The 13369-nt window shown below is 34.6% G+C and overlaps 1 protein-coding gene across 3 annotated transcripts in view; it reads right to left on the minus strand.

Annotated features, from left to right (window-relative positions):
* Positions 1–13369, minus strand: part of LOC129243828 (glutaminase liver isoform, mitochondrial) — an 85606-nt gene that overhangs the window by 43294 nt on the left and 28943 nt on the right. For all 3 annotated transcript variants that reach the window (XM_054881166.1, XM_054881164.1, XM_054881165.1), the window contains exon 2: positions 4228–4328. In XM_054881166.1, the coding sequence (XP_054737141.1) occupies positions 4228–4328 (101 nt within the window). The remainder of the gene's footprint in view (positions 1–4227; positions 4329–13369) is intronic.

Raw genomic sequence — 13369 nt, forward strand, 5'->3', positions numbered from 1 at the left:
GTGGTGTGGTTGATGACTCGGCAAAAACTGGGAGAGCTTGGCTGGGAAGTTTTGATGCATCCACCATATAGCCCTGACTTTGCACCATCGGACTACCATTTGTTTCGGTCAATGCAGAACTCTCTTAATGGAGTAAAGTTGGCTTCAAGAGAAGCCTGTGAAAATTACTTGTTGCAGTTTTTCGCCGAGAAACCACAAACGTTTTACACTGATGGAATAATATCTCTAGAAGAAAAATGGCAAAAGGTGGTCGACCAAAATGGTACATATTTGGTTTAATAAAGTTCATTATAAATATAAAAAAAAATGAGTTGAAGTTTGATTAGAAATACGAAAAGACTTTTTCGACTACCCAATATAAGATGAAATATTTATAAATAAATAAATAATTACAAAAAAAAAAAATATCTGGAAAATGCGTCGATCAGAGGACTGCATTTCTATTGAGATACCGCTCCTTTGTTGGAATCTGAATGTATGTACATATATATGTATGTCTCTGTGTGTAGTATTTCCTACCAGAATCTATGTATAGTATATTAATCTGCCTGACAATTAGCTGTCCACAATTCACAATCATTAGAAACTATTTTTATGACCCGTTAAATTTCGCACAGAGCAGTTAAGCTAATTTTTGTTTTTAACAAATTAGCATATCTGCGAATTGTGCGCTCAGTGACACCGCAAAAATATGTATTTGCTTTGGGTGGAGTGATTCATATGCATTTGTAGGTGTGTATGGCGAAAACATGTGGTTGCCATAAATATAGAGTAACATTTTCTCAAGTCGCCATGCTATAATTCGCGTGGCTATTTTTAAGCTTAATTTGTTTGTTTAGCTAAATATAACAATAAATCTCGGCTCAGTTTAATTTTAGCGCAAAAGTGTATTTTTAAATATTGTTTGCCTATTCAGCTGCACGACATCGCAAAATTTAGCTTTGGTCTGCTAAATTTATGTACATATGTATAAATAAATATGAATCGTCTGCTTTAGATAATGCGAATATATGATATATACATATACATATATATATGTTTGTATGTATGTATGTATGTGGAATATCACTTGAGTCATTGAGTATATTTTAATATAAAAAATGTAGATACTTGGAATATATCATTTTCGTTGACTTCTATTGTCTGATTGATTGCCAACTTTGTTCATCAATCAAATTGTGTGTGCTGCTCAATGCAACCAATCAAAATTCAAAATCGCATTGGCTATTATTTGCATTGGAAATATTTGCGTATTTAATGCATTAAAGAGTATACGAGTATAAGTGTTAACTTAAGCCAGAAATATATCAATAAAAATTGGTAAATGTTGCCTCATTGAAACTGTCACAACAGCTTGTAGCATTGACAGACGGCGGCGTTAATTGGAATTACCGGCGCAATTAATTCTGGTTAAAATTGTAGTGTTGCAGCGGCTGTTACGCGGATTAGTGAAGAGCAGATTTGTTTATTTATTTACAAAAAATCTTAAAGTGCATTTTTGGAAAATTCCTCTAAACCGCTTAAATTATGGGAATTATTTCTAGTTGTCGATCCTGAGTAGTTACACCTAATTCCTGATATAATTCCGAATTAAGTCTTTAGTCCCGATTAACGCCACAGTTTGTCTTTGCTATTATTAGATAAAGGGTTTTTCAATAAGGGCGGGTAGATGTTGAAATGGAATAAAATGGCGTTTGCTGTGTGGCACGTAGCGCCGTCCTGCTGGAACTACATGTCGTCTAGGTCCATATGGTTCAATATGGGCCATAAGAAATTGGAAGGGCCACCACGTCTACCGAAAAATGGGCGCAATGCGCGCAACGTTTGCGTTAATGAACACTCATTTTGATAATAAAGTTTTATCATTTGAACGTGTTGTTCAATCGTGTAACTTGCCATGATGATTTGGCATAAATAACTGAATAATAAACAAAGGATTTGACAGATGTCACCAAAACAAAATGGCTGACACAGGGCGCCAAAATCGACCCGCGCCAATTGAAAAACCCTTTATTAAAACTACACAATGAGTCAACTTTGCAGGAATTTTCTCTTTCAGTTCCGCTCGATACTTGACCTAACTACTATTAATTCGTCTCCTATGATTTTTTTTCATATACACTCTGTTGCAAAATTATAAACAAAATTATAGAAATATGGTTCAATTTTTTTCAAAATTTTATCAAAACCTTCAACTCTTTGCCTTTAATTTTTGACAATTTTTCACGCTGAGGTGTGATGTCGTTTCTTCCATGCAAAGTAAGAAGGTCGTTTGAAAAGTCCGTGCAAAAATAAAAACTACTTAATTGTTTGCGGTAAACCTTTTCTTATTATTTTTCGACATAGTCGTCTTTTAGGGATATACACTTTGTCCAACCTTATTCTAGTTTGTTGTTGCCTTTCGAATAATAGGATTTGTCGAAGTCTGAAAAATAACCATTCGTTTCTGCAATCACCTCCTTGTTTGCATAAAATCTTTTTCCCGCCAGCCATTTCTTCAAATTGGGGAACGAATAGTAGACTGAGGGATCCGAGGGAGCCAAGTCTGGAAAATAGTGGGGTGTGAAACGAGTTGGAAACCCAATTTCTCTTAATTTTGCGATCACAATTACTGAGGGTTTCGTTTGATAAGTATGCAACTGGTCTGGATATGCCCTTAAAAAGTTGGTTATTGTTTATGAGGCACCCTTGTTTGGGTCTAGCAGATGATAGGTCAAAGACTATCGCTTACGAACGCCTACATGTTATGGAACTTAGTTTTATAAATCTTCGCCAGCAATTATTCTTTATCTCAGATTTGTAAAGAAATTTGCGCTTTGGTAATAAGACATTTTCGACGTTAAAAAAACATCAAAATTACTTTAACGTTGATAAGGACCTATTTACATACGTTAGACCTGCCCTAATCACAAAATTTCGTACCCGTATCAAAATTATAAGCACATCATTATTTTTTTATAAAAATACATATATGTACAGCAAATATCACATAACGCAAAGTTTCAAACTTTGTGCGAAATTTTTCATGCAGAGTAGAGCTTGAAGTGATTTATATGGAAGAAAAAGCCTTGGGGCGTCAATAAAAAATTGTTAAAAATCTACGGTATTTTGTAGTCACTTGCAATGTTCAGTTTATTTGACTAAAAGTCTATGTTCCAAAAACTTGCAAACTCAGAAAAATTATGAAAATTCTGGCTAAAAAGTTTAAAGATTTTATAGTATTAAAAAAAAATTATAGATATTGTACTAAGTTTGGAACTCTGCGTTGTATGGGTTCTATGGTAGTATGAATTATATTTTTATCATAAAACAAAAAAAGTAGTTGCGTGAATAATTTTGCGATTAAAAGTGCGTGAGAAGATATCGTAGGCGTACGAATTATAAATCAACATTCGACAGCTTATTAGTATTGTTGTAGCAGCATAAACATTCGCTATGCATGTACAGGAAACGCAGCGACAGTCCTTGGCCGGGTATACGTCCGGGTTGTTCCGTTAACGTAGAACCGACTGCCGTGGAAACGACCTTATCGGAATTGGTTAGGGCTAGTCGGATATTTATTAAAATCTTTGAGTTAGAATATAATATAAATATTCATTTTCGTTCGGTTTTCGTTTATCTACAGCCCGTCTGGTTAGAGCTAATATGAGCTTAAATTACCACAGATAGTTAAGTAAAGAAATTAAAAAAAAAAGAGTTGAGAAATTCATAAAATTCATTCTTTGACACCGAAAAGTCAAGCGGAATAGAGCTCGAGTTCTCACTGAATTCTCTTACAGCGCAGAAATTAGTGCACAAATATTAATCATAGAGAAGTGTAGTATATAATAAAATCCCATAAAACATGTCCATAAAAATCCCAGCCAAACAAATTAAAAGTGTTTAGCATTTAATGTTTTTTATATGTACATTTCATATCAATTAATTAAATCACACGCGCCCAATTAGCGATAGGAAACAGACTGGTTTAGCTCTTTATTAATCAGACAAAAAATAAAAAAAATTTCGTCTAAAGTTTTTTTTTCCTTAGTTGCACAAGCGGCAAAAAAGTCTTCATTATCAGCCCAAAGGCAATTCTGACTGATTAAAATATGTATTAAATTAAGGTGACAGCATTAATAAAAAACTGATAACTTTTCTAAACCCATCACCGACATAAGAAGCAACATGAAGCACTATGTGTATGTACGTATTAGTATTAGCATTGTATGTATTTTGTATATTTACCGGATGCCGTCATCTCTGCCGGGTGTGTGATTGGTGTCGTAAAAGGACAATTTCCGATTGGCAAACACTAGATTCAGCAATGGTGCGGCCCGCAAGCTCCTCTGCAATGATGACAAGAGAAATAATTAAAGAGGAAAATAATAAATGCAATTTGATGCATAAATACAATGTGAAGTATAAAGTGTCAAAGGCAGCTAAAACGACGAGCTAGCAAATGTGTGTAGGAGTGTATATACATATGTAAGTACGCGTGGGATGTACTTAATAAAAACTAACGCTCGAGGAAATTTTCTAATGTTTTTCTTTAGTTTTCTTTTTTCTTATTTTCTTTTCTTTTCTTATTTTCTTTACTTCACCCTACTATGTCAAGTCTGTAATTTGCAAAATGAGCAAAAACCATAGAGACGCGCCTCCGTCTGAACCGATTAGTATAATTAGCGGAGAGGTTACATGTCAAATGGGTCGCGTGAAAGCTTTGTAATATGAGACAAATGTATTTCTTAAGTAAATTTGACCATTTTGTCGCGACAAAGTACACAGAATGAACCTGACAAAGCCAACACAAAAAACAAACAAAATCACATAATAATGAATGGTTGGTTCAGGGGGACTTAAAGTAAAAAATATGCAAAATTTAATACAAGTTGTATGGAATAAAACAAGGGTAGCAAAGCAACTGGTCCTGACGGAATTCCTGCAGAAATTGTAATACTAATTGACAAAGAACGTTTACAGCTACTTCTACGCATTTTTAATCACATTTATGATACTGAGCAGCTTCCACAGGATTGTCTAAAATCTATCTTCAGTACATTACCAAAAAAATTCAACGCAAAGAAGTGCGAGGAATATAGGTATAGATGCTCACTGAAGGCATGAAAGAGCAAACAGTTCTTCAAATAGTAAAACTCAAAGTAAATTTGGGTCTAGGAAAAGTTCTTCATAAAAACTATCTTAAAGTCAGAAATAGCTTAAAACTGGAGGTCCTTCATTCGGACAAACAAGATAAACACAACATGTTATAAAGTCCTGAGGATCATTTCAAAATTGACCCAATTTCTCAAGCATAGCCGACGACGATAATCAGGCGCTGCCACGTTCCGTGTTGCCGGAACGACTCGAATTTGTATAAGGCCAAGGATTGTCACTCCAGCAGCATTTCCCGTATATGTGTGGAGAATGTGTATGCTGCGACAACAACAAGCATAATACTAAAGCACCAAATGTTGATTTTCAAGTGATCAGTCGTAGCTCGTTTTTCAATTATTTGTCAATGACTGGACGAACTGCCATAAAAGATAGTTAAAATTAGTCAATTTGCATGATCTAGGTGGCTATCTGACACAACATTTGTTGAGATGATAGTTACTACCAATGAAGTAGGTAATACTTTAGCACTTTTATGATTGGCAAAGTTGACTTCTTTGTCAGTTGTGAAAAAATATGTACCATGCAGAAAGCTGTTTTTCTGTTTTCTTTGCCTGCTTAGCTTTCATTGAAGCCACTGACTTGTTCCTCATGCTAAGTGGACGGTGGCAATTAGAAACACCAAGTAATCAACCAAATTACGCTCTTCTTGATTTTTATCACGTAAAATTAGAAATGATCTTCAGCGATCTGCGGCCTCGATAACCCTGTCGGTTATCTGGAGCGTTTTTAACCATTCGCGCTACATACATACATGTCTTGGTCAGCGGAACTTTCACATCTTTATTTTCTGCGCTATGTTTATATCAGCCGATATAGCTTAGCGTTCTATTGTTCACATACGAGTACATATGAGGGTCTACAAATCTTCTGCATACTCTTTCTCTTGGACACTTCATTTGCCGTCTCAACCGATGCTGTAATAATCCAAGCTTATTTGCTATACGATAGAATGGGCAGTTTGACAAGGGACTCACAAATTGTAGTTTTTGCTCTTATAGCGGTTATACCATCGGCATGACCACCTCATCACGCATTAGTGAGGTCTCAACAGCCTTATTAAAATTGGTCTTATTCCAGCTAAGGCAATTTTTTATGATTTCATGATGAAAATCTGGTTGAGTTGCCACCCATTCACCGAACATGCAAAGCAAACGTGGACTCAATAGCTCCGATTCCTGCACCAGTTGCATTTTGAAGAGACATAGACTGAAACCTCGCTGCAAAATCTTCCACACATTGACAACGGGAGTTGCGAAAAATAGTGTCAAGCGGTGATGGCTTGATTCGAATGCAAAATATGAACTCTTATTGATAGAAGATGAATCCATTCACAGTTTTATATCGCTCGTCGGTAAATTGTGAAAACTGATCTTTATGTCAGGTGCATAGAACATAAATTTTAGGAATAGTTTATAATATAATATAACATAATTGGCACTTATGCCCATTTTTGGTGTTTGGCCGAGCTCTTCTTCCCATTTGTGGTGTGCGTCTTGATGTTATTCCAGAAATGGGCCTACAGTCAAATGCTGCTGTCAAGCTAATGACAAAAATACTCTCGAAGATTTGCCATTACCTGCTGAGAGGCGATCACAATTTTTCCTTTCAATTGGTGTATCGTGCCCAGGGCTTCGAGCCTATGCACTTTCGAATGGACCAACCCATTCGGCTACAAAAGCCGCGATTAGGTTGGTTAAATGGTTGAACAAAAAGAGCGCTCATTTGGATTAAAAATTAAATTCGTCCTTTATGATACCAATGCAGGATTATAAATTTTCACAAATTGTGAATGATTTACATGATAATTTTCCTAAGTATAATACATATGAAGATAGGGTGCACCACTCTTCATACGAACAAAAAGAAATTGGTTTTGTTTTTCCATCGGAATTATAAAATGTATTATATTTTAAGACTTCTGCTAAAATATTGGGGAAAAATAATATATTAAGATTTATTTGAGTTGCACTGACTTGAAAGTACCTCCAAGGATTTATAAAAAATTAGAAAATTAGTTTAAAAAATAATAACAATATTCCTAAAATCAATTATTTTTTATAAATAAAATTGGTTTTTAATTTTTTTTTTCAAACATAGTTTTGTTTATGAATAAAATTAGTCTTAAACAATTTTTTTTCACAAAATTACCTCAGGTGAGAGAAAGGTTTAAGCTTAAAAGGTCTGCACAAAAAGGCTTGGAAATTGTATCAACTTTTTTTGAGCGAAATTTATATACAAGCAAAATTTCTAAAACACCAAATACGTGTAAACATAAACAAGTGAATGATGAAAGGATCCATAACTTGCTTAGATACATATTTATGCCTTTGAAAATCCCTGCAAGGTCATATAGGATTTCTTTCCTGTTTTCATTGATTCAATACAAACATAAATCTGCGTAGAGACAATAAATACAATAAATTTAGGTAAATAATGCATGCTTCTGTAATTTTGTATAGTTACTAACACACTCACAGACTTTCGCGCTCCATACCATTTCATTTGCTAGCCAACAATTAAGTTAATTTCACTATCATTTTCATCGTTCGCCATAATAGCGCACTAATATTGAATCGATAAAGTCATCATTTCATATTTTTTATTGTGTACCATTACGACTCAGCAATAATATTATATGATACGATAAATGACAAACTGTCATGGTAAACGCACACCTACATATACAAGCATCTAATACTAATTGCGCCGCCAATAGCATACACACATACACACATACATATATGCGAGTATATGTATAAAAATTCAAACAACAGCATCAAAATTTGCACACTGATCGATATTGAATTATTAATAATAAAAAAGCGGTGGCAGAAATAATCACAGTTCATGAGTCTATATGTATGTATGTATGTATGTATGTGTGTACAAAAATTCAATAGTATAGTTCATATATTTGTATATTAATATGCTTGTGTATATTCCTATATGCTCAAAATATACTTTCAGTGTTGGCATTGACCTTCATTTGTTGGCTTGCTTTGGCGGAAATGAAAATAAATTGCAAGCGAAGGGCGGAACAAATTTTGCACAGATTTTCATTAATATCTATAACAATCAGAGAAGCGTAAATTTAAAAATGCATGCACTTTAAACTATACGAGAATAGACAAAAATTAATAAAAATATTAAAACTAAAAAAAATGGATAGGAAGAAACTCGAAGGAAAGTAACCCAAGAGTGTCAAATCGCGTGTTTTTAGATTGTCGCATCCCAGATATTGGCATTTTTCAACGGTTGAATATATCAAAGGCACGCAACTGACACAAAAAAATTAGGCTCAATTCAAAATAGACGCTCTTTAAGGATCCTAATAGATTTAGCGGAAAATTCACCATAGAAACAATCAAGCGGCGAAAATTAATAGCATTAATATTTGTTGCTCACACATTTTATTCTCACTAGTTAAATAAATTTGTAGACATGTTTTTTAAAACATTATTCTTTACAGCAAGTAGTCTTTATGTATTGCGATGAAGGTCTCTACAAATCCAAAGATTACGCTGATAATAGATAAGAGTTTGCAGTGACATTCAAAAATCATTAACGGCCTTGAGTGGGGTCTACACGGGCTTATCAACAATTGTTTATAAACATAATTTGATGAAATACTCGTAAACTTGAATTTGTAAGGCCATCGCAATACCTTAATGTTCAGTGTAACACACTAGCCAATAAGTCAGCATCTAAGTATTGCCTAAAGCTTAAACAGCGACTGCGAATTCGATCTAGCGACTTGGGAAAAGAAAAGAAGAGCACTGATGAAACTTCGAACTTATAGAACAGCTAAGTGCCACCTACGAAACCCAGGTAAGGAAGTGCTTAGTGAAATATTTTCTAAAACTGATATTGAGCGCAATCTGTGAAGATAACTCAGATCTGCCCTCACAGACACTCAGCACGCATCTCTCCTATAAAATATTTCACTTCTAAACCACCCAGCACACTTTTTATTAGACTTTTTATTATGATTATGACATTCAAAGGGAAACTAATAACGGGCGAAAATGTAGTGCATTACATCAAAGTGCAACGATTAAGATGGTTAGGCCACGTTATGAGAATGAGCAGCTCAAAAACCCAAAGAAAAATACTGAAGGCGAAGGCGTACATAAATAAAGCGAGATGATTAGATGAAATGAAAGAAGATCTAGGCAACTAAAACGAAGGTCGCAAAAGCCACAAGACTTGGTCCAATAAAAAAACTTTAAATTACTCGTGAGTTTTAAATATTATGTAACTAGTCGCAATGAAAACTTAATAACTTAAACCGGTCCGCGTTTTTTGCTAGTAGTAGGTAAGTAGATGAATGGCGTTTTTGGTACGTTTTGGGAGTCTAATCAATGGACACCGCTTCATTACGAATATTCATTTGCTTGAGTATTATTAATCAGAGCACCGGTGGTTTCATAGATTTTACCCACGCTGATAAAACGGCTTAATAAAAAATTAAATATTATTTATTGAATTTAACACTAGTTTGGAATAGAAAAACATGTAATGAAGGAAATATAAACATCGTTGAACACAACCGCGTGAAATTTATCAGCTGCTTATTATCACAACGAAAGGAGGCGTAACGAACTAGTCATGGCTCGAGAAAAACACCAATGCAGAATAAACGGATTTCACTGCAAGTCACCTAGAGTTCCAAATATATATACATATACACATACATACCTACATATTCATGAATTCTTGTGATTATATTAACTAAGTAAAGGTGTTAAAATCGCGCCACTTGTGAGAATTTTCAAAGTAAATAACATCTGTTTTTGCCAAAAATCAGTTTGTGAAAAAGTGTAAACAATTTACAAAAATATTTGCATATACAAAGTGAACGTAAGTTCCAAAAAAAATCATATTTACATATGTACACGTACATTTGTGTGCGTAATAATAGCAGCGCAAGGTTGTGCAGATTTAACATTTACCGGTTTTGTTTATATTTATTTTTACATAATCATAGGTTATGGGTTGGTGCAGATAGAAAAAGTACGGTAGGCAATGACAAACCTCCGAGTATATTTCTGCCATGAAAAAGCTCTTCATAAAAAATATCTGCCGTTCGGAGACGGCTTAAAACAGTAGGTCCCACTATTTGCGGAATAGCATCAAGACGCACGCCCCAAATGGGAGGAGGAGCTCAGCACAACACCTAACATAAGTGTACGCACTAATTATTTATTGAAGTAAAATTTCTTAGGCGTCGTTATACAAGCTAGAATGGAGAGTAAAATTTCAAGGCCATGCAACGTTTTGGGCATTTTCGTTCCGCGAGAGAGAAAAAAGATATAACGAGAGAGAGACCTATACCTTATATATATCTTAGATACACTTTAGGCTATTTTTCCTGAGTTTTTTCTTGTAGTTGCTAATTTCTAGTGGGAAATAACACTGCCTACTTTTTGGCACTTGTTTGTTGGTGCAAACTTGTAGGAAATATATTTTTGAAGCCTACTTTTTGGCGTTATATTTCCTTGGTGCCTTCTGTTATGGGCGTTTTTTGGTCCCAATTTTTTTTGCGTTTTTTTTTTTGATCCCTACTTTTTGGCGCTTATTTCCGTTTCCTGGCTAGTGCTTGTGCCTACTATAAAATGCTATCCAATTCGTACTATAAAATGCTATCCATATTGGTATTGCCTTGCGGTAATTTGTCCCGTTGCTGTGGTCCTGGAATCGCTGCGTTTGTGCGGGTGATGAACGCTCGGAGTAGTGCGCGTTGTTGCCAGGGTTTGTGTCCGGCGTTTACCTACACCGGTCGACCTTTCTCCATTTTTTGTAAATTTTGTCTATTTGTATTCTCGGCAAATGTTGTGAATTTATTTAGATATATATTCTTTCTCTCTCTCTCTCTCTCTCTCTCTCTCTCTCCCTCTCTCTCTCTCTCTCCCTCTCTCCCTCTCTCCCTCTCTCTCTCATTCCCTCTCGTATATCTTCCTCTTTCCTTATCTGCCTTGAAAGTTTCACTTCTGTTATGTGTACTACGCTACACGCACTTTTTTTTTATTTATACATAGTTTATACACTACAAAAGACCCAAGTAACTAAAAGTTGCAAGCTTCGCACAAAACTTACAAAAAATTCAACAAATTTTTCTAAATTTTTAAATACGAATTTCTGGAAATTCTGGGTATGCAGTTTTCTAGCCCGTTCAATTTTGGTATTATATTGCACCAGTTTAATCTAGCTTGAAATTCGCGTAAATTTTTTTTTTTTTTTTTTTGACGGTTTTATACATATCAATATAGCACACAAAAAAAAAACATTTTCGGAACTTGTGTTAGGCTTAGCTGACTGTCGCAGAATTTGACACATTCACACATTTGGTGGGTCAGACGTTGCGATAATGTGGAATTTGTATTTCTTTGTGCAAAAATGTGTTACATATGTACGTAGATACATACATACATACCTCCACACTCGTGACCAGTGTTTATAAAAAATTTGAAACTTTTTTCTTGCGTATTATTTATTTTAGCATTAGTGTGTGGGCATACATACCTACATATTTTTGTTTTTGTATGTTTTGTACAATTCCAAAGCACTCACATGTTTCAAAGTAAATATTCAGGTGTGAATAGAAGGCGTGTTTATCACACTTGATATTGTCATATCGATAATTCGTACTGTTTTGCGTTGTTTTCGAAATTTTTGGCAAATCGCTTAACCGTCGTTTGCCCCATTTCCGTTTGTATACCTTCAACTTTTTTCACCACTATTCCCAACATAATTTCTTCTAGTATTTATTCAGTTTTCTTTTGTCGCTGCTTTTGTCATCTGCCGATTGTTATGCTCACGTTTTTGCAATGTGCGTGCTGAGGTATTGTGACAGCCTCACATAACGATTATTTTATTGTAGTCTCAACAAAGCGAGTTGCACACAGATATATGTACGAGCATGTATGTATGTGCATTAGACCGTGCGATCTTAAGGCTAGTATTAACTTCACAGCCGTAAAATTTCGCCAGCAAGTGCATCTTATTTACCGCGAAATATTGCTAGCAAAATTTAGTGTTAAATGAGAAGAAACGTCAGAAGAATTGAAGAAATGTAAACAAATAAATATGTGAGCATCGCCCCAGAAGCAATTGGCAAATTTCGCTTTAAAATGCCATGTATTCGGAGTATTCAAACTCAGGCACTGAGACTAAAGTATTTTTGCACGGCAGTTTTGAAAAAAAAACAAAAGTTTTCGCGAACGTGGAATAGGTCGCCTTTTGGATTTTTCTTCATATCTTAAGCACTTACAGTCGGATCTTAAAGTATGATGTATCAATGTCTTTGTACCATTCTAGTAATTGTCCATGAGATTTCAGTTGTTACCACCCTAAACTCACCACCTTAAAACTCACCAAAAATCATTTAACTTTTGCTAAGAAAAGATTTCGATTATTACAGTAGAACTATTTTAAAAACAATTTCTATGGCAGAATGTGGAGAGTGTAAAAATCGGTACGCTGAAGTTTTTTTCGGTACAGTCTAATTTTTTTGTATATACATATGTACATAGGTATACCAAACTATCCAGAATGATGAGAGAATGAACGGACGGATAACCTAAGGAAAAAATTATTAAACTCAACGAAACTCGGTGCACATGTCAACCTTGATATCAGAACTGTTAGTATTGATCCCAATAAAAGATATAAGACCATTTGAAAATTTTGGAAAACGGACATCTTCAAGTTTCAATTTCAAAAAATCTAATGACAGTTTTCTTGTCTAACCGATAAAGTCAACTTTACTACTACTTTGCTACTACTTTACTACTACTACTACTACTTTACTATTTATTTTGATTTTAGGCTAATACATTTTATTATACTACTATTTACATATAGAATAATATTTATAGAAAATGCCAAAAATAATGATTAAGTGGATTCGAGACAATGAGTTTTCAACTTCCCAAGTCAGGAGAAGCAAATAATTTTTGTCTAAAAAAGTTCCAATTAATGTTTCTTTCAGTGTGGCATCTCTGGCTACAGTTATAAAACATGCTCGTCTTGAGTGTGCTCTCACGAAAAAAAGATTTGCGCATCTATCACGATGTTCAGAAAACAGAGGTGTGGCCAACATCAGACCGTTAACCGGCTCTTAGCGATTTTGAAGGAATCAGCTGATTGGTTGACATAACAGGGGTGGTATACAAAAAAAAAAAAAACAAAAAAAAAACACAGGCTTCGCTCA

This window comes from Anastrepha obliqua, chromosome 4 (genome assembly GCF_027943255.1).
Source record: "Anastrepha obliqua isolate idAnaObli1 chromosome 4, idAnaObli1_1.0, whole genome shotgun sequence".
Classification (NCBI taxonomy): Eukaryota; Metazoa; Arthropoda; class Insecta; order Diptera; family Tephritidae; genus Anastrepha; species Anastrepha obliqua.